This window comes from Oncorhynchus masou, chromosome 31, assembly GCF_036934945.1.
Source record: "Oncorhynchus masou masou isolate Uvic2021 chromosome 31, UVic_Omas_1.1, whole genome shotgun sequence".
In the NCBI taxonomy this organism is placed as follows: domain Eukaryota; kingdom Metazoa; phylum Chordata; class Actinopteri; order Salmoniformes; family Salmonidae; genus Oncorhynchus; species Oncorhynchus masou.
This window is the reverse complement of record NC_088242.1, coordinates 54,144,681-54,168,476: the sequence shown is the minus strand read 5'-3', so window position 1 is coordinate 54,168,476 and position 23,796 is coordinate 54,144,681. Positions and strand designations below refer to the sequence as shown.

The window sequence follows — 23,796 nt, the reverse complement described above, 5'->3', positions numbered from 1 at the left end:
ATATATTTGATTAAATACTGATACAATCTGACTACTACATTTGTCGTCACACATGATCACATTGCCGACAGACCAATCACGGGCCGGCAGGCTATGAGGCAGCTCCGGTTGACGCTCAGGCAGGATGAAAACGACTACATCAACCATGATCCTTTGCTAGTTACAGTCACTTTCCCCATGATCCTTAGCAAATTTGGTGCTATTCAGCATTATGGCAATCTTCAAATTCAAAATACTTGTGGATGACGTCATCACTATCACCATCTACTGGCTTTATTGGCTATGGTTTGGGCAGTTGTCCCAGAAAAACCTGATCAAAGACATGGTAGGACTTCAGAGAAGATGCGGAGATGAGGCGACAACTAATAAGTGACTTCACTCGGCTACTAAAGGAATGGACCCACCCACTTTTCCAGGCTCTGATCACAAAACCAAACCACCATAACCTGTGAAATTGGAAACAATACACATAGCCAATGAGTCACACATAAATAACAAACTGTCCTTTCTACCTAGAGCGTACAGACTGACCCTGTAGTGTACCTGTGGTCATTTCTTAAATTCTTAACTAATGTGCCCAGTGGTCAAATCTGAACATTTATTAATCTTTCTTTTTTTTCCATTCAGGCATGAGCAGAAGAATGAGGCGCCCACAAAGGAAGTTCAGCGACGCTTTGATTACCTACATTGGATCACCATTCAAATGCAGCAAGAGCATTCACATAACTGGGTCAGTACTGCTTAGGCTCTGACACTAGTGACACCTACTGGCCACAGAGAGAATGGCAGCTTAATTTCCTCTGAAGGGAGTCTTATCTGACTTGTTGCAGGTATTTAGTGGAGCTTTTCCACTCTGAGGCTGTGTCTCAACCTTGGTTGTCTCCTCTCCTTCAAGAACCTTGGTAGGTAAGAGGACTTGATAGTTTCCACTAGATTGCATTGTTTTGTTCATCAAGTCCTCGGAGGTTGTGGTCATGAGGGAGAAGTTGATGAGGAAAGGAAGCATAACTATTGAGATAAGGCTTACAAGTTAGAACATCTGAAATGTTTGAGGAACTATCCTCTGAATAAGAAGCCTACATGAAAGCTGGAGACTGGGGCATAAAGTAAATTAATTAATGAGTGAGTCATTTTGAAAGCTGTGCCTTACTAGCTTTATGAGGGAATGAACTTGGGCTCCCGAGTGGCGCAGCGCTCTCAAGCACTGCATCTCAGTGCAAGAGGCATCACTTGCAGTCCCTGGTTTGAATCCAGGTTGCATCACGTCCGGCTGTGATTGGGAGTCCCATAGGGCCGTGCACAACTGGCCAGGGTTTGGCCGGAGTAGGCCGTCATTGTAAAGAAGAATTTGTTCTTAACCGACTTGCCTAGTTAAATAAAAGGTTACAATGAAGTGTGGGACTCAATTCTAGTACAAACAAAATGTTGAGTGACTCGATTTCACCTGTCTGTCAGAACCATTAGTAAGGTAGATACAGACACTCTGCCTGGCACCAAACACTGATTCCATTCCAGACACAGCGAGTGCAAGGGAGACTGCATATAGCCCTGAGGAATGCCAAGCACTCCAACCAGATGGGGGATATAATTATATAAACATGGCTGCATGGAATGCCAAATAGACTCAATGGAACATTGCCTATCACATGTAGGCTTTTGCCTATACAAGGAGAATGAATGCTCAAATATCTCCTGAACAAAACCTATGGATGGGAAAAAATAGCCTACATGTGATAGGCAATGTTCCCTCAAATACATTTTTTGGGGGCACTGGGCAAATATCAGGTCTGCTGGGCCCAGCATAAACATTGTGACATTTCTGTGCAAATTTCAGCGAGAGTTAACTGTGAACACTGAGGCTGTGCATGCTTCAAGTAACAGTGGCCAAATAGGTTATTGTGGCTATTTCATCATAATGTAGGCCTGCGAGGCCTACCATAACAAACAAGGGAGAAAAATGCATCCCGTAACATTTTAACATGGAAATAAAGGTTATATCATTCAGCCTACAGTAGCAGCAAATGTGTGGTGTTAAATGCAGGCCTACATTCCATGAGACTTTTGAAAACAACATGCAGGGCTTGACATTAACCGATTGATCCATTTGTACTTCAGACAAGGAGGTGACTGAAAATGTGTTTGATGCAAGAAATGACTTTATGACATTATTACAGAGAACCAGACAAATTATGCTACCTTCTGCCTATTGGCTACTTAACTTATTCAAGCCAGTCTCAAAATACAACACCGCCCCTTTAAGACAAAGAAAAGCTCTTCACCCGGCTCACTTTTCAAAGATGGCTAGAAATGCACACAGTTTGTGCTCTTGTAGGAAGCAACCACTCCCCCATTGAAGACTAGAAATCAGCTATAAAAGGGCTAATAAACTCATTAACTAGCAAATAATATAAACAAATGTGCAGAGGTGGCTACATGCAGCTCTCGCTTTGATTTCAAAACAAGCGCATCTACTTGTGACGGCTCATGCTGTAAACACAGTCTAGTTCAAAGTGAATGGCACGTCCATATACAGTGCATTCAGAAAGTATTCAGACCCCTAGACTTTTTCCATAATTTGTTACATTACAGCCTTATTCTAAAATGGATTAAATAAATTTAAAAAACGTTAAATATTTTCATCAATCTAAACACAATACCCCATCATGACAAAGTGAAAATATATTTTTAGAAACGTTTGCAAATGTATTAAAAATAAAACACTGAAATATCTTATTTACATAAGTATTTAGATCCTTTTATATGAGACTTGAGGTTGAAGGAATTGTTCGTAGAGCTCCGAGACAGGATTGTGTTGAGGCACAGATCTGGGGAAAGGCACCAAAAAAGGTGTGCACCAAGAACACAGTGGCCTGCATCATTATTAAATGGAAGACATTTGGAACCACCAAGACTCTCCTTAGAGCTGGCCACCCAGACAAACTGAGAAATCAAAGGAGAAGGGCCTTGGTCAGGGAGGTGACCATGAGCCCAACGGTCACTCTTAAAGAGGTTCAGAGTTCCTCTGTGGAGATGGGAGAAACCTTCCAGAAGGACAGCCATATCAGCAGCACTCCAGCACTCCAACCTTCCAGAAGGAAGCCACGCCTCAGTAAAACAGACAGCCCGCTTGGAGCTTGCAAAAACGCACCTTAAAGACTCTCAGACCATGAGAAATAAGATTCTCTGGTCTGAAGAAACCAAGATTGAACTACTTGGCCTGAATGCCAAGCTTCACATCTGGAGGAAACCTGGCACCATCCCTACACTGAAGCATGGTGGTGGCAGCATCATGATGTTGGGATGTTTTTCAGCGGCAGGGACTGGGAGAATAGTCAGGATCGAGGAAAGATGAACAGAGCAAAGTACAGAGATCCTTGATGAAAACCTGCTCCAGAGCGATCAGGACGTCAGACTGGGACAAAGGTTCACCTTCCAACAGGACAATGACCTTAAGCACACAGCCAAGACATTTGCAAAAATGTCTGAAAACCTGTGTTTGCTTTGTCATTATGGGGTATTTTGTGCAGAATTTAGGTAACCAAATGTGGAAAAAGGTCAAGGGGTCTGAATACTTTCGACTGCACTGAATGGCAATGTCTATTTGCATATAGGCCTAGTAGTTCTGATTGGTTATGGCACGGGCCTGAGTCTTGCCTGTCAATGCAATAGAACCTACTCCAATGCACTCTGCCTACAAGAAAATATATTGATCAATTAGTTGTGCATACTAAGTCCTTGCATAGTTTGTTACATTGAAAGAGGCTAATATTGAGTTGATTCGAGCACAGTTCCCACAGTAGAGCGAAACATTGATGATAGTGGTAAACTCTAGAACGTTGAGTGAAGTTCAATCTTGTGCTTCTCTGAGCAGGCTGATATAGAGGGAACAATGGTGATAGGCCTACTTACATAATCACTAGAGGAAGCTTGGTAGCTAGGCTAGGCCTTATTCACCAGCTGTGAATCTGAGTCTACAGGCCTGAAACCCAATGTTTTTCACTCCAGCTTCAGTATGGTTGTAGTATCATATGCGCCAACATCAACATCGTTCATAACTCCCTTTGTACCATTTGCATGAATTCAAACATCAAATACTGAAAATCTAAAACACTATTCAAATCTCCGTCATGGCCAAATACCAAACGGTCCTGCTATGGAAAGTGGGAAACCCGATAATTGAGTGCACCTGGAGTGACAGGGATGTTTAGCAGGCTAGGATCAGATTGCTCATTGAATGAGCAAAGTGGTCATTCCTCCCAAAAGGCTTCTTCTAATCTAACACACTTGATCATGTTATAGTCCTACACTAACCTAATTGTCTTAGTCTTACTTCCTTGGGATTCACAATGCCCTCCCCTAGTACCCTCGGGGATATTTCTGCCATTGAAATTCTTGGGTGGGTCAAACAGTGTAAAAAAATAAAAATAAAAGATTAAATACATTTTCGAGATGGAAAAACGCTTTCAGTGTAAACTTAAACGACTAAAACCAGATTAAGTATGTAGAAAAGATAAATGGGCATATATAATTTTTAAATAATATAATCTTTGAGAACTAACAATGACCAAAATAAAAGCTAAACCGTCAGGGAGAATAGAAAATTCCAAAAACAATGAAATTAGCAGTATTGATTTTGTTATTATGTTTGAGCAAAATAACACAGTTTTAGCCATGGCAAAATGCATAGAATTGCAGGGAATTAGGTTTAAAAATGACAAAATAACTTCCCAGCTTCATGGCAAAATATGTACAATTGCAGGAAATAAGCTTTAAATGGTCAAAATAAATATTAGCTCCATGGATAAATGTGCAGAATTGCAGGAAATTGGCTTTAAAATGCAAAAGTTTCTCTACATCGCCATGATGGGGTGCAGCTGAACTCTCCACCACCTAAGCCCCTTTTGGATCAGGAAAAAACACTGACCCTGACATATTGGCTAGCAGCACCTGTAGAGTGCACTTGTGCTGATTTCTAGCCCGCTCTTGACACTTAGCGTACTTGGCCAGACCCCTCCTTTCCAGGCAGCTCTGGTGACTAGAGGACAGCTCAGTGTTAGGAGTATTGAGGGACAGCTGCCTGGTGAGGTTCTGTAGTGTTTCCCTGGCTTAGACTTTCTCCCAAGACAGGGGGGGCAAGAGTCTCCAAAACAACATCCAAGGTTGACATTTTCAGATTGGTGGCTATTGAAAGCAGAAATGTTGAAGCGAACTAGAGCGATTGGTAGGGCAGCCTGTCAAAGGAATGGCAAACATTTTCTGTGCTCATGTTACTGACTGCACACAAGTTCTAAATTAAGGCCCCCATTCCAGTTAGATCTTGCTACGCTGTGTGTGTGTGTGTATATATGACATCTGAAGGTCAGTTTAGCACAGGTCCCTCTCACAAACACAAGGGACATTGGTATTTCCACCAAGCTGACACTGCAACTGAAGTCGCCAGGCTAGGCGAGCTCATGGAATCTTAGGGTAGGCCTACATAGAGCCAATGCTCTGGGCTATAAGATGCTCGAGAAAAAAAACATGTGTAGGCCTATGAGCAGATTTGAGCATGGACTCTACACCAGTTGTTAGGGTCCATGGCAAGCGGAGTGCTACAATGTTGGCACAAAATTGCCGAAGCAGGGTGCCATTTGGGACACATACTAGAGGCATGACCATTCCATGACCCCCATTACCAACCCATAGGGCTGTTCTCTCACCTCTGTGCAATTCCATGATAAAGGAATTTTCACTGTTACCAAACAAATACCATTGATTTTAAAAGGTTGACAAACCTTACAACCCTATGCACAAGGATTCTTTTTTTTTTTTAAATGTACACTGAACATTTCACAAAAACACATTTACTGGAAGAACTGTGCCAATGCAAAGTTCGCTAATTGAATTTTGGTAAAAATCTCCCTCCGTTTTTTTATGTGACCACGTTTTCCCGAAAACTCTTTAAAGATTCAAATATGTCTGCAGAAAGAAAGGGTGTCAGCTATGACATGAGTTTAAATATATATATATATATATATGTTAATGAACTACATACAGTAAGTGAAGTGGATTTACAGTGCCTTTGGAAAGTATTCAGACCCCTTGACTTTTTACACATTGTTACATTACAGACTTATTCTAAAAATACATTACAATTTATTTATTTTATCATTAATCTACACACAATACCCCATAATGACAAAGCAAAAACTGGTTTGAAGACATGTTTTCTAATTCATTAAAAATAAGAAACTGAAATATTAAATTTACATAAGTATTCAGACCCTTTACTCAGTACTTTGTTGAAGCACCTTTGGCCGCGATTACAGCCTCGAGTCTTCTTGGGTATGACGCTTCAAGCTTGGCACACCTGTATTTGGGGAGTTTCACCCATTCTTCTCTGCAAATCCTCTCAAGCGCTGTCAGGTTGGATGGGGAGCATTGCTGCACAGCTAATTTCAGGTCTCTCCAGAGATGTTCGAACAGGTTCAAGTCCAGGCACTGGTTGGGCCACACAAGGACATTCAGAGACTTGTCCCGATGCCACTCCTGCATTGTCTTGGCTGTGTGCTTAGGGTCGTTGTCCTGTTGGAAGGTGAACCTTTGCCTCAGTCAGGTCCTGAGTGATCTGCAGCAGGTTTTCATTAAGGAGCTCTCTGTACGGGCCTCCCGAGTGGTGCTGTGCCACTAGAGATTCTGGGTTCGAGTCTCGGCTCCCGAGTGACGCAGACAGCCGCGACTGTGAGACCCATGGGGCAGCGCACAATTGGCCCAGCATCATCCGGGTTAGGGGAGGAGTTGGCCGCCAGGGATGTCCTTGCCCCATCGAGCACTAGCAACTCATGCAGTGGACCGGGCGCAGTGCACGCTGACACGGTCGCGAGGTGCACAGTGTTTCCTCCGACACATTGGTGAGGCTGGCTTCCGGGTTAAGTGGGCATTGTGTCAAGAAGCAGTGTGGCTTCGTTGGGTTGTGTTTCGGGGGACGCACGGCTCTCGAACTTCGCCCCTCCCGTACAGGAGTTGCAGCGATGAGACAATTGGATACCACAAAATTGGGGAGAAAACGGGGTAAAAATCACACAAAAAAAATCTCTGTACTTTGCTCCGTTCATCTTTTCCTCGATCCTGACTCGTCTCCCAGTCCGAGCCGCGGTCATGTGTCTTTTACTGAGGAGTGGAATCTTTCTGCTTGGCCCTCCTATGTAAAACATTATAAATGGCTCCCCATCCTCCGGATGTGTACCAAACTCATTAAAAGTGGGAGTAATAAAGGCCTATTTCGAATTTCCCATTCCTCTCAAAAACATTTTAAAAAGTTGTTGCGCAGCAACTCACTGCCTTCCTGAAGACAAACAATGTATACGAAATGCTTCAGTCTGGTTTTAGACCCCATCATAGCACTGAGACTGCACTCGTGAAGGTGATAAATTACCTTTTCATGTCATCAGACCATGGCTCTGCATCTGTCCTAGTGCTCCTAGACCTTAGTGCTGCTTTTGACACCATCAATCACCACATTCTTTTGGAGAGATTAGAAACCCTACTTGGTCTACACTGACAAGTTCTTGCCTGGTTTAGATCTTATCTGTCAGAAAGAAGTCAGTTCGTCTCTGTGGAAGGTTTGTCCTCTGACAAATCAATTGTAAGTTTGTATTCCTCAAGATTCTGTTTTAGGACCCCTATTGTTTTCACGATATATTCTACATCTTGGTGATGTCATTTGGAAACACAATGTACACTTTCACTGCTATGCGGACAACACATTTCCATATAACATTGTGAAGCCCAAAAATTGCCTACTCTGGAAGCTTGTGTTTCAGAAATAAGAAAGTGGATGGCGGCAAATGTTCTTCTTTTAAACTCGGACAAAACAGAGATGCTAGTTCTAGATCCCAAGAAACAAAGATCTGCTGTTGGATCTAACAATTAATCTTGATGGTTGTACAGTCGTCTCAAATAAAACTGATGGACCTCGGTGTTACTCTGGACCCTGATCTCTCTTTTGACGAACATATCAAGAATATTTAAAGGACAGCTTTTTTCCCCATCTTTGTAGCATCGCAAAAATCTGAAAAGTTTTGTCCAAAAACGCAGAGAAGCTAATCCATGCTTTCGACACTTCTAGAGTAGACAACTGCAATAACCTACTCCCCGGCTACCCGGATAAAAAACTAAATAAACTTCAGTTAGTGCTAAACACGGCTGCCAGAATCCTCATTAAAACCAAATATTTGTATCATATTACTCCAGTAATAGCCTCTCTACATTGGCTTCCTGTTAAGGCTAGGGCTGATTTCAAGGTTTTACTGCTAACCTACAAAGACTTACATGGGCTTGCTCCTAACCATCTTTCTGATTTGGTCCTGCCATATATATCTACACGTACTACAGTCTACGGTCATAAGATGCAGGCCCCCTTATTGTCCCTAGAACAGCTAGAGGCAGGGCTTTCTCCTTTTTATGGAATGATCTGCCTAGCCATGTGAGAGACGCGGACTCGGTCTCGACCTTGAGTAGGTCCTTTGACTGAGTGTAGTCTGGCCCAGGGGTGCGAAGGTGAACGGCAACGAACTGGAGCGACGAACTGCCCTTGCTGTCTCTGCCCGGCCAGCTCCCCTCTCTCCTGGGATGCTGGGATTCTCTGCCTCTAACCCTATTACGGGGGCTGAGTCACTGGGATTCTAGTGCTCTTCCATGCGGTCCCTAGAAGGGGTGCGTCACTTGAGTGGGTTGAGTCACAGACGTCATCTTCCTGTCCGGTTTTGCACCCCCTCGGGTGGAGGAGATCTTTATGGGCTATAACTCAGCCTTGTCTCAGGGTAGTAGGTTGGTGGTCTGTAGATATCCCTCTAGTGTGTGGGGGCTGTGCTTTGACAAAGTGGTTGGGGTCATATCCTGTCTGTTTGGCCATGTCCGTAGGTATCGTCGGACGGTGCCACAGTGTCCCCAGAGCCCACCCGTCTCAGCCTCCAGTATCTATGCTGCAATAGTCTATGTGCCGGGGGGCTAGAGTCAGTCTGTTATATATGGTGTAATTCTCCGATCTTATTTGGTGTCCTGTGTGAATTTAAGTATGCTCACTAATTCTCCCTCTCTCTCTCCCCTACCAGAGGACCGGAGCCCTAGGATCATGCCACAGGACTACCTGGCCTGATGACTTCTGGCTGTCCCCAGTCCATCTGGTCGTGCTGCTGCTCCAGTTTCAACTGTTCTGCCTGTGGCTAGGTAACCCTGACCTTGTTACCGGACGTGCTACCTTGTCCCGGACCTGCTGTTTGACTCGCTCTCTCTCTCTTTCTACTGCACCTGCTGTCTCGACGTTTGCACCCTCTACCACCACTGTGATTATTATTTGCCCATGCTGGTCATCTATGAACGTTTGTTCTTCAAGATGTTCAATCTCGCCTTAATGGCCATGTACTCTTATAATCTCCACCTGGCACAGCCAAAAGGACCCCTCAGAGCCTGGTACCGCTCTAGGTTTCTTCCCAGGTTCCTGCCTTTCTAGGGAGCTTTTCGTAGCCACCGTACTTCTACATCTGCATTGCTTGCCGTTTGGTGTTTTAGGCTGGGTTTCTGTATAGCACTTAGTGACATCTGCTGATGTAAAAAGGGCTTCATAAATACATTTGATTGATTGATTGATTAATGTCTGGCCACAATGTCTGGGAACTCTAGAGCTCTGTCAGAGTGATCATCGTGTTCTTGGGCAGCTGTCTGATCAAGGTCCTTCTCCCCCGATTGCTCAGTTTGGCCGGGCAGCCAGCTCTAGGAAAAGTCTTGGTGGTTCCAAACTTCTTCCATTTAAGAATGATGGAGGCCACTGTTCTTGGGGACCTTCAATGCTGCAGACATTTTTTGGTACCCTTCCCCAGATCTGTGCCTCGACACAATCCGGTCTTGGAGCTCCTTTGACCTCATGGCTTGTTTTTTTCTCTGACATGCACGGTCAACTGTGGGAATGTATATATGCCTTTCCAACCAAGATCAATGGAAACAGGATGCAAATGAGTTTTGGATGCAATTGAGTCTCATAGCAAAGGGTCTGAATACAGTTTTATTTTATTTAATACATTTGCAAAAATGTCAAAATAATCTGTTTTTGCTTTGCCATTATGGGGTATTGTGTGTAGATTGATGAGGATTGTTTTTATTTATTTAATCCATTTTAGAAGAAGGCTATAACGACTCAAAATTTGGAAAAAGTCAGGTGGTCTGAATCCTTTCCGAATTCACTGTATACTATATAAAAAAATATTGACTCTTTGACATGTTCATATGAACTTTACACGTTGGTGCTCATGTGTCCTCTCCACAAAGAGGTTCTTTCTTTCTCGCCCATGAGTCACAGTAAGGGAGGGAGGAGGAACTGGTAAAAAAGGGAATCTGGCACTTCTATTACTTTCTTCACAGCCAGTCAGACACAGCACATCATGCATACTCGAGTCAAGTATATTTTCTCATCCACTTTTATGGCTAGAACTGAACTCCCTTTCTACTTTATTGGGCTAATCTTCTGCTATAGTCCACTGCTGCACACCACTGACTTCTAGCTTCCAAGGAAATACCCAGAGCTGTTTTTGCATGAGGGGGAGGGAGGGGGAACTCAGAAATAGAAAACTGTAATGTTATAGTAATACCATAGATCAGGGATTGGCAACAGGCGGCCCCAAAGTTTAGGCAAATCTTTTTTTTTAATAATGTTATCTAGTTGCCTAGATAACATGATTTGAGGAACATACCCACAGCTGAATCTAGTTGCCTACCCCTGCCATAAATGATGTCGAGGAACATACCATAGAAATCCTATTAAATTACTAGAGGGGCTATGTCACAAACCCTTTAAAGTTCCAGAATGCGGTGAAAATGGCAGCCATCTTGGTCAGGGAGAAATCCAAAATCTATCTAATTGGAAGTATAGGCATAGGTGATTCATTTCCTGCTTTTAATTATGCAGGAAAATAAGTAAGGCATGTGATGTATCCGAAATTGTGTAATTGAATTAGTCAACCTAAAATATTGTCACATAATTCTAGTTTATACAGTTTATGGATTTATACAAATGTTCGATATAAATAGCCTCTATAATATATGTAAACAGCCCATAAAATGTCTCATATTTTGGTTGCTATGATATGATTTAATTTTAGAAAATTACAGAATCATTCCTCTAAAACTGGCTGACTAGCTAACGCACAGTGTCGATAAATTCTTCACATTTATTGTTTGATAATATCTTATCACATAACTGGCAAACCATGGTTGTTTTTTAGATGGCGTTGCAGTGGATAGCAGCCACTTTACGGGCTCCTGACCAATTCTGCGATTTTGTGTGTTAAACCACGGTGATCTTAACTTTTTTTGTACATGTCGTAGCCATAAAACAGCATCTGGACATCAGAATAGCGATTACCAAACTTGATTTGCATGATAATTTCTACTTCAACGAGTCGGCAGCTCTGGACAAGACCATAATCCCTGCGACTCGAAAGAGGAAGTGATGGCGCAAGAGATAAATGAGACGGCATGCTGACGAGACTACGTTGGCAAACAAATAAACCACCTCTACCCTCCGTTCTATTGGTGAATGTACAATCACTAGAGAGATAACAAACTGGACGAGCTCACACTATCATATCAACTGGACCTGAAGAACTGCAATATTCTAGGTTTATCAGTGTCGTGGTTGAACAAGGACAATTATACATCAAGCTTGTTTATCCATGCATCGTCGAGATCGAACGGCAGCCTCTGGTAAGACAAAAATAGGAGGAGTGTCTCTCTTTGTAAAAACAGCTGATGCAACCTCTAATGTTAAGGAAGTCTCAAGATTTGGCTCGTCTGAATTAGAACGCCTCAGAATACCTACAGATAATTCTATTTACCAAGATGTATATTTTTCATAACAGTCTATATACTACCACAAGCACTAAACTAGCAATATAGGGTCATAAACAAATAAGAAAAAGCACATTGAGATGGCGCATCTCATGACCAGCGATTTTAATGCCGAAATCCATTTTACCTCATTTTCACCAGCATGTTAACTGTACAAATAGAGGTGACAAAAATCGATGACATTTACTCCACACACAGAAATGCACACAAGCATATCCCTTGCCCTCCCTTTTGCAAATCTGACCATAACACTATCTTCCTGATTCCTGCTTATAAGCAACACCTCAAACAGGAAGTACCACAGACACGCTCAATACGGAAGTGGACGCTAAATTACAGAACTGTTTCGCTAGCACAGACTGGAATGTGTTTCGGGATTCATCTTATAACATTGAGGAGTTTACTACATCAGTCAACGGCATGACCAGGAAAACCGTCAATACAGAACTAAAGATTTAATCCAACAACGCCAGTGCTGACGATTATCGGATGTGGCAGAGCTAGCAAACTATCACGGATTACAGATTACAAAGGGAAACCCAGCAGTGACGCAAGCCTACCAGATGAGCAAAAACACCTAAGCTCGCTTCGAGACAAGCAACACTGAACCATGCATGAGAGCACCAACTGTTCCAGGCGACTGATCTCACTCTTCGATGTAAGAGACTCAGTAAGAGACTTTTAAACAGATTAACATGCACAAAGCCGCAGGGCCAGAAGGATTACCAGGATGCGTGCTCAGAGCACGCACTGACCTGCTGACTAGTGTCTTCACTGACATTTTCAACCTCTCCCTGACCCAGTCTGTAATACCTACATGGTTCAAGCAGACCCCCATAGTTCCTGTGCCCAACAACACCAAGGTAACCTGTCTAAATGAATAACGCCCCGTAGCACCTCCATCTGTAGCCATGAAATGCTTTGAAAGACTGGTCATGGCTCACAACAATATCATCCCAGACACCATGGACCAACTCCAATTGCAATACTGCCCCAATAATCCACAGATGAAGCAATCTCAAATGGACTCCACAATGCCCTCTCCCACCTGGACAAAAGGAAAACCTATGTGAGAATGCTTTTAATTGATTAAAGCTCAGCTTTCAACCCCATAGTGCCCTCAAAGCTCATCACTAAACTCAGGACCCGGGGACTGAACACCTCCCTCTGCAACTGGATCCTGGACCTCGACGGGCCGCCCCTAGGTGGTGAGGGTAGGCAACACCACATCCGCCATGCAGACCATCAACACGCAGGCCCCTCAGGGGTGCGTGCTGAGTTCCCTCCTGCATTTCCTCTCCACCCACGACTGCGTGGCCACGAACGACTCCAACACCATCATTAAGTTTCCTGATGACGTGGTAAGCCTGACCATCACCGACAACATTTAGACCTCTCCCTCAACGTCAGCAAGACAAAGGAGCTGATCGTGGACTTCAGGAAATGGAGGGCTGAGCATGCCTCCATCCACATCAACAGGGCTGTAGTGGAGTGGGTCAAGAGCTTCAAGTTCCTCGGTGTCCACATCAATAAGGAATTAACATGGTCCACACACACCAACAGTCGTGAAGACGGCACGACAATGCCTCTTCCCCCTCAGGAGGCTGAAAAGATTTGGCATGGGCCCTCAGATCCTCAAAAGGTTCTAGATCTGCACCATTGTGACTATCTTGACTAGAGGTTGACCGATGTATGATTTTTCAACGCCGATACCGATTATTGGAGGACCAAAAAAAAACGCTGATACCGATTAAATTGGCCACATTTTTTATGTAATTTAATTTTTTAATAGTGAAAACAGGTTTATACATTTTAACAAATTGATTTAAAAAAAATGTAAATACCTTCTTTAGATAATTTGCTATGAGACTTGAAATTGAGCTCAGGTGCATCCTGTTTCCATTGATCACCCTTGAGATGTTTCGACAACTTCATTGGCATCCACCTGTGGTATATATTCAATTGATTGTACATGATTTATAAAAGGTCCCACACTTGACAGTGTAAGTCAGAGCATAAACCAAGCCATGAGTTTGAAGGAATTGTCCGTAGAGCTCAGAGACAGGATTGTGTCGAGGCACAGATCTGGGGAAGGGTACCAAAACATGTGTGCAGCATTTAAGGTCCCCAAGAACACAGTGGCCTCCATCATTCTTGAATGGAAGAAGTTTGGAACCACCAAGACTCTTCCTAGACCTGGCCGCCCAGCCAAACTGAGCAACTGGGGGAGGTGAGGTGACCAAGGACCTGATGGTCACAGACAGAGCTCTAAAGTTCCTCTATGGAGATGGGAGAACTTTCCAGAAGGACAACCATCTCTGCAGCACTCCATCAATCAGGCCTTTATGGTAGTGGCCAGAAGGAAGCCACTCCTTAGTAAAAGGTACATGAAAGCCCACTTGGAGTTTGCCAAAAGGCACCTAAAGAATCTCAGACCATGAGAAACAAGATTCTCTGGTCTGATGAAACCACGATTGAACTCTTTGGCCTGAATGCCAAGCGTCATGTCTGGAAGAAACCTGGCACCAGCCATACGGTGAAGCATGGTAAGGGAACCATTATGCTGTGGGGGTGTTTTTCAGTGACAGGGACTGAGACAGTAGTCAGGATCGAGGAAAGATGAACGGAGCAAAGTACAGAGAGATCCTTGATGAAAACCTGCTCCAGAGTGCTCCGGAACTCAGACTGGGGGTGAAGTTTCACCTTCCAACCGGACAACAACCCAAAGCACACAGCCAAGACAACGCAGGAGTGTTGCCCTTGAGTGACCCAGCAAGAGCCCCGACTTAAACCCGATCAAACATCTGACCTGATAACCTGAACCTGAGACCTGAAAATAGCTATGCAGCGACGCTCCACGACCAACCTGACTAAGTTTGAGAGGATCTGCAGAGAAGAATGGGAGGAACTCCCAAATACAGGTGAGCCAAGCTTGTGGCGTCATTCCCAAGACTCAAAGCTGTAATCGCTGCCAAAGGTGCTCCAACAAAGTACCGAGTAAAGGGTCTGAATACTTATGTAAATATGATACGTTTATTTTTAATAAATGAGCAGAAAATCCAAAAACCTGTTTTTGCTTTGTCATTATGGGGTATTGTGTATATTTAATACATTTTAGAATAAGGCTGTAACCGAACAAAATGCAAAAAAATTAAATGGTTCTGAATACTTTCCGAAGGCACTGTATATCACCAGAAGTACATTCCCCATGTATTCCTAATCTACATGTTTCTTTGGTTACGGTAGTTTATGTTAATACTTTCAATATTATTATTCCAGTCTTCCCGTTATCATTGTCATAGTGGACACATTGTTTGCAGAGTGAACAACCTATGCTACACTTGTGAGAAACAGTTTTGGTTTATTTTATTCCATTTACTTGTTGTCAAATTTAGTCAGTCTTGTGTTTGGAGCGCTCGTGTCAATGTTGAGTTAGGCCTATAGGATATCTGGCCTGCACGTAAATGTAGGAATATATGTTTTTACATCCACTGAGAATTACAATAGTTCCTCAATGTATTTGAAAAAGCTTTCCAGCTCTCTCCCTTTCTGAAACCACTCAGCGTGAAAGGGAAAAATGTCATGCTCAGATCCAGTGGAAACGTTATAAAATAGGCCTACCTGATTAATTCTTATCAGTGCTTGACTTGGACTGAAATAAGTTCTGGTACTCAATTTTGTGTGCTGATACTGTTCAAATGTAGGTGCAGGAGCTACACAATATTTTTGAGCTAATATTCTATAAGAGGAACAGGAGCTCAAGCAGTAGAAAATGTGAGGTGCCAGTACTCAGCTCCTGCCGAAGTCAAGCACTGCTTCTTATCCCTTGCGCAAATAGCCTACAGCATGTGTCTGTCCAGCACTCACTGGCACGGAAGCTCAGAGCCCAGAATAAGTTTGCTAGTGCAAGCTTTGGGCTTGACCGAAGTTAATAGTAGTACAGTAGCACAACGTTTCAAGTTCATTGCTGACAGGACATGTTTAGCCAATGTGATTTATAGGATATTTAAAATAAGGACATTTTCTACTTGCAGGCTGCAATGTTTTTATTTGTTGGCTTTATGTAGGCTATTTTTTTTATAGTAGGCAATGGCAATAAAAAAAGTAACTTCTAGGGTTTGTATCCTGTTCATTCAGATGTGGACAGAATTGTGATGAACCAAATGACAATGTTTTTGAGATAGGAAGACGTTATTATAAATTAAACACTTTCACTCAAATGTGCACATGAAAACCATAACTGGCACGCAGATCAGTAGAAACATCTGATTTGTTTTCATGTACAGTGCCTTCAGAGAGATTAATTCCACATTCTGTTATGTTACAGCTTGATATAAAAATTAATTAAATATACATGACCGTTCAAAAGTTTAGGGTCACTTAGAAATATCCTTGTTCGTGAAAGAAAATCACTTTTTTTTGTCCATTAAAATAACATTAAATTGATCAGCAATACAGTGTAGACATTGTTAATGTTGTAAATTACTATGGTAGCTAGAAACGGTAGATATTTAATGGAATATCTACGTAGGCGTACAGAGGCCCATTATCAGCAACCATCATTCCTGTGGTTCAATGGTGCGTTGTGTTACCTAATCCAAGTTTATCATTTTAAAAGGCTAATTGATCATTAGAAACCCATTTGCAATTATGTTAGCACAGCTGAAAACTGCAAAAAAAACTGGCCTTCTTCAGACTAGTTAAGTATCTGGGGCATCTGCATTTGTGAGTTTGATTACAAGCTCAAAATGGCCAGAAACAAATAACTTTCTTCTGAAACTCGTCATTCTATTCTGAGAAATGAAGGCTATTCCATGTAAGAATTTGGCAAGAAACTGAAGATCTCGTACAACGATGTGTACTACTCCTGTCACAGAACAGCGCAAACCCCAGAGCACAAATGAGAAAGAGGACAAGAACATTAGATTGTCTTGTTTGAAAAACAGATGCCTCACAAGTCCTCAACTGGCAGCCTCATTAAATAGTACACGCAAAAGACCAGTCTCATCGCCAACAGAGGCAACTGACTCCAGGAGTTGCAAAGTAAAAGCCATATTTCAGACTGGCCAATAATAAAAACAAGATTAAGATGGGCAAAAGAACACAGACACTGGACAGAGGAAGATTGGAAAAAGTGTTATAGACAGACAAATCTAAATTTGAGGTGTTCGGATCACAAAGAAGAACAATAGTGAAACGCAGAAAAAATATGAAGCTGCTGGAGGTGTGCTTGACACCATCTGTCAATCATGGTGGAGGCAATGTGATGGTCTGGGGGTGCTTTGGTGGTGGTAAAGTGGGAGATTTGTACAGGGTAAAAGGGATCTTGAAGGAGGAAGGCTATCACTCCATTTTGCAACGCCATGCCATACCCTGTGGACAGTGCTTAATTGGAGCCAATTTTCTCCTACATCAGGACAATGACCCAAAGCACAGCTCCAAACTATGCAAGAACTATTTAGGGAAGAAGCAGTCAGCTGGTATTCTGTCTATAATGGAGTGGCCAGCACAGTCACCGGATCTAAACACTATTGAGCTGTTGTGGGAGCAGCTTGACCACATGGTATGTAAGAAGTGCCAATCAAGCCAATCCAACTTGTAGGAGTGCTTCAGGAAGCATGGGGTGAAATCTCTTCAGATTACCTCAACAAATTGACAACGAGAATGGGAAGGTCTGCAAGGCTATAATTGCTGCAAATGGAGGAAATTCAAATGTATAACCTTGTCAACATCTTGACTATATTTCCTATTCATTTTGCAACTCATTTCATTTGAGTTTATTAGTATAGTTTTCATGGAAAACAAGGAAATTTCTAAGTGATCCCAAAAATGTTGAACACATAATACCCCATAATGATCAAGTGCAAACATGTTTTTTGACATTTTCTTTTTTTTTACTGAAAATGAAATATAATTTAAATAAGTATTCACACCTAAGTGGATACTTTGTAGAATCACCTTTGAGAAAGGATTGCGTGACGACTAACTTAGCAACCAAGAGACGCAGCGTGACAACGTGAACGCAATGGTCGACAGTCTGCTGGGTGGGGCATTTTACGTTCCTTTATTCATCGGATTCCTATCTCCTTTCTATAATATCTCTGGCAACAGCACCATGTAATGCACCCTGGTCGAAATAGGCAGAAAAATATGAAAAGACATTGCTAGAACCTCCGTTAAATTGCACATTTCTAGAGATAGGAATATCGCAAAAATACACTCAATGGCTCATTCAAGAGAAGACATCTTCCCGAGTTATGACATTGGCCAGTATTGAAATCTGACTTGTATGATCAAATCTAATTTTATTAGTCACATGCGCCGAATACAACAGGTATTCAGGTAGACCTTGAATGCTTACTTACGTGAAATGCTTACTTACGAGCCTCTAACCAACAATGCAGTTAAAAAAATAAAACAATAATAATGAATTAATAGGAATACAAAGTAGATTGCAAAAAATATCTATTAACTTCCAGTGTAGTATGAGCGACTTTATCACAGTGCTACATCATACCGGACAGATTTATGCCTGCTTGAATGCCAACAACTCAGAAACACGTGAAAACATGAAATGCATAAAAAAACAATATAAAACATTCAAAATGGGTGAACCTTTCCTTTAACAGAGTATGAACTTTTAAAAGTAAGGTTTTCACTGTGCAGTTACTTTAAAAGGTGCAATACTTTATGCAGAAATCGCATTTCCTGGTTGCTAAATTTAAAATATATCACCTAATTTCAATTTTATGGGATAAAACAAGAAGTCATTGTGTAGAGAATCATTGTACCATCTAAACCTCTGTGAAATATTTTCCATAACCATATATATAGTTTAAGCGGTTTGAAGCTGGTGTACAAAATCGAAAGTAAAAGATGCAAAAATGAAAAATAACAGAACGTATAGAAATAGCACACACAGAACAGATCTACTGCTTCTTGGACTTGCTTTCAATGAAAGATCTATAACTCATATTTCTATGTTAATTTGGTCAGGTCGCCCAAAAAGTTACATATTGCAGCTTTAAGACATTGTGATGTCATCAGCAAAAATGGGGTTGTGGGTGAGGCTGAGCATTCATGCCTCAGTGAACCCGGCACCTAAGTCAAGTACAGTGACTTTGCATTTCAACATGCATGCCTGGTTTGCTTCTACAGGCCCACTCCACTTCTTACCACCCTGCCCCTACCTCAACCCCCCACGACACACACGTTTGCTCGCCGGCAAACATACACAAACACCAATGACAGTAAAAAATAAAAAACAGAGACAAGAAAACACACTATAGTGCACACTGAACTGGTGATTTTATACCAAATATGTCCCTCAGCTAGTCTGTGTATCTAAACGTTGCCTGGCCCTCCACTCCTCAGCCAGCAAGCTGGCCCACTGAAAGAGCACATTCTTCCATCTGCTCCTCACCACTACTCTGTCACAGAGGACAGAGAGACTAGATGCTGTTCACAAGGAACCACCTAATCAAATGCCAACTTTGACATAACATTTTTTATGAAAATCATATATGACTGACTGACAAGCCAACAATGACTTATTCTGATCCCCCAAGTGCTTGTTGAGCCTCTCCTGAAATCATAAATGGCAAATTGAAAACACATACCATGTGTTTGATAAAATGGTTACAGAAGTAAACACTAAGTATTTCATAATCATATAGCTATTTTACATACTGAACAAAAATATAAAAACCCAACATGTAAAGTGTTGGTCCCATTTTGCATGAGCTGAAATTAAAGATCCCATAAATTTTCCATACGCACAAAAAGCTTATTTCTCTCAAATGTTGTGCACAAATTTGCTTACATCACTATTAGTGAGAATTTCTCCTTTGCCACAATAATCCATCCACCTGACAGGTGTGGCATATCAAGAAGCTGATAAAACAGCATGATGATTACACACGTGCACCTTGTACTGGGGACAATAAAAGGCCACTCTAAAATGTGTGTCACACAACACAATGACACCGACATCTCAAATTGAGGGAGCGCGTAATTGGCATGCTGACTGCAGGAATGTTCAACAGAGGTGTTGCCAGATAAATGAATGTAATTTTTTGACATTCAACATAATTTTAGAGAATTTGGCAGTACATCCAACCAAACTTGCAACCACAGACCACAGACCACGTGTAACCACGCCAGCACAGGACCTCCACATACAGGACCTCCACATACAGGACCTCCACATACAGGACCTCCACATACAGGACCTCCACATACAGGACCTCCACATACAGGACCTCCACATACAGGACCTCCACATACAGGACCTCCACATACAGGACCTCCACATACAGGACCTCCACATACAGGACCTCCACATAGAGCTTCTTCACCTGCAGGATTGTATGGCGGGAGGTGGGTGCCGAGGAGTATTTCTGTCTTTAATAAAGCCTTGTTGTGGGGGGAAACAAATTCTGATTGGCTGGGCATAGATCCCCAGTGGGTGGACCGGACTCAAGTGGGTGGGCCTATGCCCTTCCAGGCCCACCCATGGCTGCGCCGCTGCCCAGTTGTGAAATCCATAAATATGGGCCTAATTTATTTCAATTGACTGATTTCCTTTATGGAACTAACTCAGTAAAATCGTTTATATTTTTGTTCGGTATAGTTAGCTACCCACATCAGACATCTCACATATCTATTTTATACCCCTATCCGAGACCGACTTTAAAAAACATACACACATATATATATATATATATATTAAAATTGATTATTACTACAAACACAGTCACGGTTTCATAGATGAGACATTCCTTACTGTCTAGTCATGTACGTTAGCTAACTAGTAGATTTGCTAGTTGGGTAAAGAAAGATAAAGCAAAAGTGAATTGTACTGCGACGTTAGCGCACAATCTGGCGGCATGCTTGTAATCAGTACGGTTAGCTAAAGTAATCTAAGTGCACTTGGAACATGACTTGGCTAGATAGCTAAGGGGTTGCGGACCAGCTACTGCAGCTAGCAAAGTTAGCAAATAGGGAAACTTTGGAAAAAGTGTGGTTACAGTGTCCACAAACACTCTACACAAAATGCGAACGTGTTGAATTGTCTTACCGAGAAATGAGTTCGGTGAAAGCATGCAATAACAGGCAACGGTTTCATTTTCGTACTAGCTAAAACTAGCTAGGCTATGCTAGCAAAACAAGCGAGGGAAGAACAAGAATTATGTCTGGCTAGAGCGCAAGACTGTATACGTGTCTGTTAGCAAACACGCATTAGCTCGAGCTAGTCCCGATGAACTTTATAGCAAGCAAGTTGCCCACCTCCAACTTTGAAGTCGTTAAAAAAAAAGGATGTTGACATAAGAGACTCACCGGTGGTCAGGTTGTCGCTGTATCTGAATGGCACTCGTAAAATGTAAACCAAAAATAACCATAACAGAGAACCAGGTTGTCAGAAGTATGTCCAAGACCAGGCAATGGAGGACTTGAGTTGCTCTATTAATATGCCTGTCCCATTTTCAGCCATGATACTCTGGGCTCTCAGTGTATTCTGGGACGATGTATGATACTTCAATGACTTTCAAGGATGGAAACATATGGCTTCTTTGATGAAACCTGTCATTTGAGAGTTTATTAGTATAGTGCAACAAAACATATACAAAAACATATTCAAATTATTTATGAAAGATGACTATCTTCCACCTTTCTAAAAATGAGAACAAGGCAACAGTTGTCCCCCAGAGGGCCAATTAGTGACAACAATTCAATCTCAAACAGGACAGGGGATATACTGTACTTGTTCAATTTTTGGAATTTCAGTTGATCACTATAGACTCCCCTTGGGCCTATCAGTGTAATTTTGTAAATGCCAGATCTTTATGGCATCATTCACCCAAAATCAGGCCAGTGTTGGCTGAGATATATTGTGTGTGACTATCATACGAATGGACCGAGACAGATCCATAGTCCCCCTCCGATTTCATTGTGGGGGACAATAACAATGTTTTAGCCCTCCACCGTGAAAATAGAAACAAGAAATAAGCTGAAGATAAAGGACAGAGCCCTCCACACAACCTCTCCAATCAGTCTTGCGAGAAAGAGTGACAGCTTAGTAAATTCTGTCTCGTATGACTGCTCAGTGTATCATTGACCATGATACAAAAAAAAAGCCAACAGTAAACATGTTGTCCCCCACGAATGATGCAGCGCCCCCCTTGGGCCAATCAGTGTCATTTATTAAATGACATCTCTATGGCAAGTCGCATCACATCATTCACCCAAGTTTCATCAACATTGTGCGATTGGTGTCTTAGATATCACGTGTGACTAACGTACATACAGTTAATTACTATAGCGCCCCCCTTGGGCCAATCAGTGTCATTTTGTAAATGCTGGATCTCTATGGCAAGATGCTTCATTCATCCAAGTTTAATCAAAATTGGGCCAGTGGTGTCTGAGAAATCACATGGGTTATCCCTGACAATGTGTGCCAAAATTCAGCATTCTCAGTCAGATCAAGAGATATAAACGTGTGCCCATTATAGCACCACTGTGTGGTTGATATGAATGTTCTTGCATATGTTGATTCTTGACGGTGTTTGCAACATGTACCAAATTGTGCTACGAATATCCTTGACTGATTTATATGCATTTATGTGCAAGGCCACACCCATGTGAATGTTTATGGTTTTAGGTACTATTCTGGAAAATATTGCCCATATTGTCCATAGACACCACATATCAAGTTTCGTTCTAATCGGTCATTCGGTGCCAGAAGAGCAGCGTTTTATGTTTATTTATGTTATTTAAAAATATATATATATTTAACCCCTCCCCCCCACCCCCCTTCATAGGACAAACATCTTATTTTTTACAGCTTTTTTGATGCATATACAGTGGGAAGACCAAGTATTGTCCCCTTTGCAGAAAAGCATCCCCAAAGAATGATGTTTCCACCTCCATGCTTCACGGTTGTGATGGTGCACTTGGGGTTGTACTCATCCTTCTTCTTCCAGCGAGTGGAGTTTCTAATCATATAGTATCCACAGATGGTGAGCTAAAGATGAAAACCTTTCCTATGAGTATTATTATTTTATTTATTGACTGACTATGGCTTTCCAAATTGCCCAACACTGCTTGTTGTAAGGTTAATTTTAATTGCATGTTGTGATTTTTAAAGCATTCCTGACCCTGCGACCAGAAACAAGCTACAAAGGGGCAATATCAGAATAAATGATCTATTGATTCTGTCTCATCGCAACAAAATCTGCAGAGCTGAGGTTGTTGTATGCCCCATATATATAGCATTCTGTTGGTGGCAAGAATGTTATATAATCATTTAAATCAAAAAAGTGTTGAATCAAGTGTAGTTTTTTGTACCAGTTCATAAACCATGTGTTGGTATTGGAATTGTGTTGGAATTGGTACATTGAAAAGCTCCTCCCATTTATTTTACAACATGCATTGCTCAGCTGTCAACATATTTGTCCTCAGATGAAACTGCTATATTTTCCTATTTATGCCAGTTCCTTTCAGCCAATTTGTATCTTTAATATATGGCAGGAGAACAAGTTCACTACCTTCTCCATTTTCCACTTTCCTCTTCCATTTTTTTGGTAGTGCTGCAATCAGTTGGTTGTAAATTTGGATTAAGTAGTTATTCCCATTTTCAATAACTGCATATGTGACATACAGCTGAAGTTGGAAGTTTACATACACAGGTTGGAGTCATTAAAACTAGTTTTTCAACCACTCCACAAATTTCTTGTTAACAAACTACAGTTTTGGCAAGTAGGTTAGGACATCTGCTTTGTGCATGAAACAAGTAATCTTTCCAACAATTGTTTACAGACCGATTATTTCACTTACAACTCACAGTATCACAATTCCAGTGGGTCAGAAGTTTACATACAGTAAGTTGACTGTGCCTTTAAACAGCTTGGAAAATCC

The 23,796-nt window shown here is 41.9% G+C and overlaps 1 protein-coding gene across 4 annotated transcripts in view; it reads right to left on the bottom strand.

The window, feature by feature from the left end:
- LOC135524122 (suppressor of tumorigenicity 7 protein homolog) overlaps positions 1 to 21,407 on the bottom strand; it is an 86,908-nt gene extending 65,501 nt beyond the window's left edge. For 2 of the 4 annotated variants that reach the window (XM_064951330.1, XM_064951331.1), the window contains exon 1: positions 21,220 to 21,407. Coding sequence is in view for 2 of the 4 variants with exons in the window: in XM_064951328.1 (XP_064807400.1) it covers positions 20,960 to 20,984 (25 nt within the window). In the remaining 2 variants the exon portion in view is untranslated. Of the gene's footprint in view, positions 1 to 20,959; positions 21,120 to 21,219 lie in introns of those variants that run through there. The other 2 variants (XM_064951328.1, XM_064951329.1) reach the window with 1 other exon arrangement.
- Between the last annotated feature and the right edge of the window lie 2,389 nt (positions 21,408 to 23,796).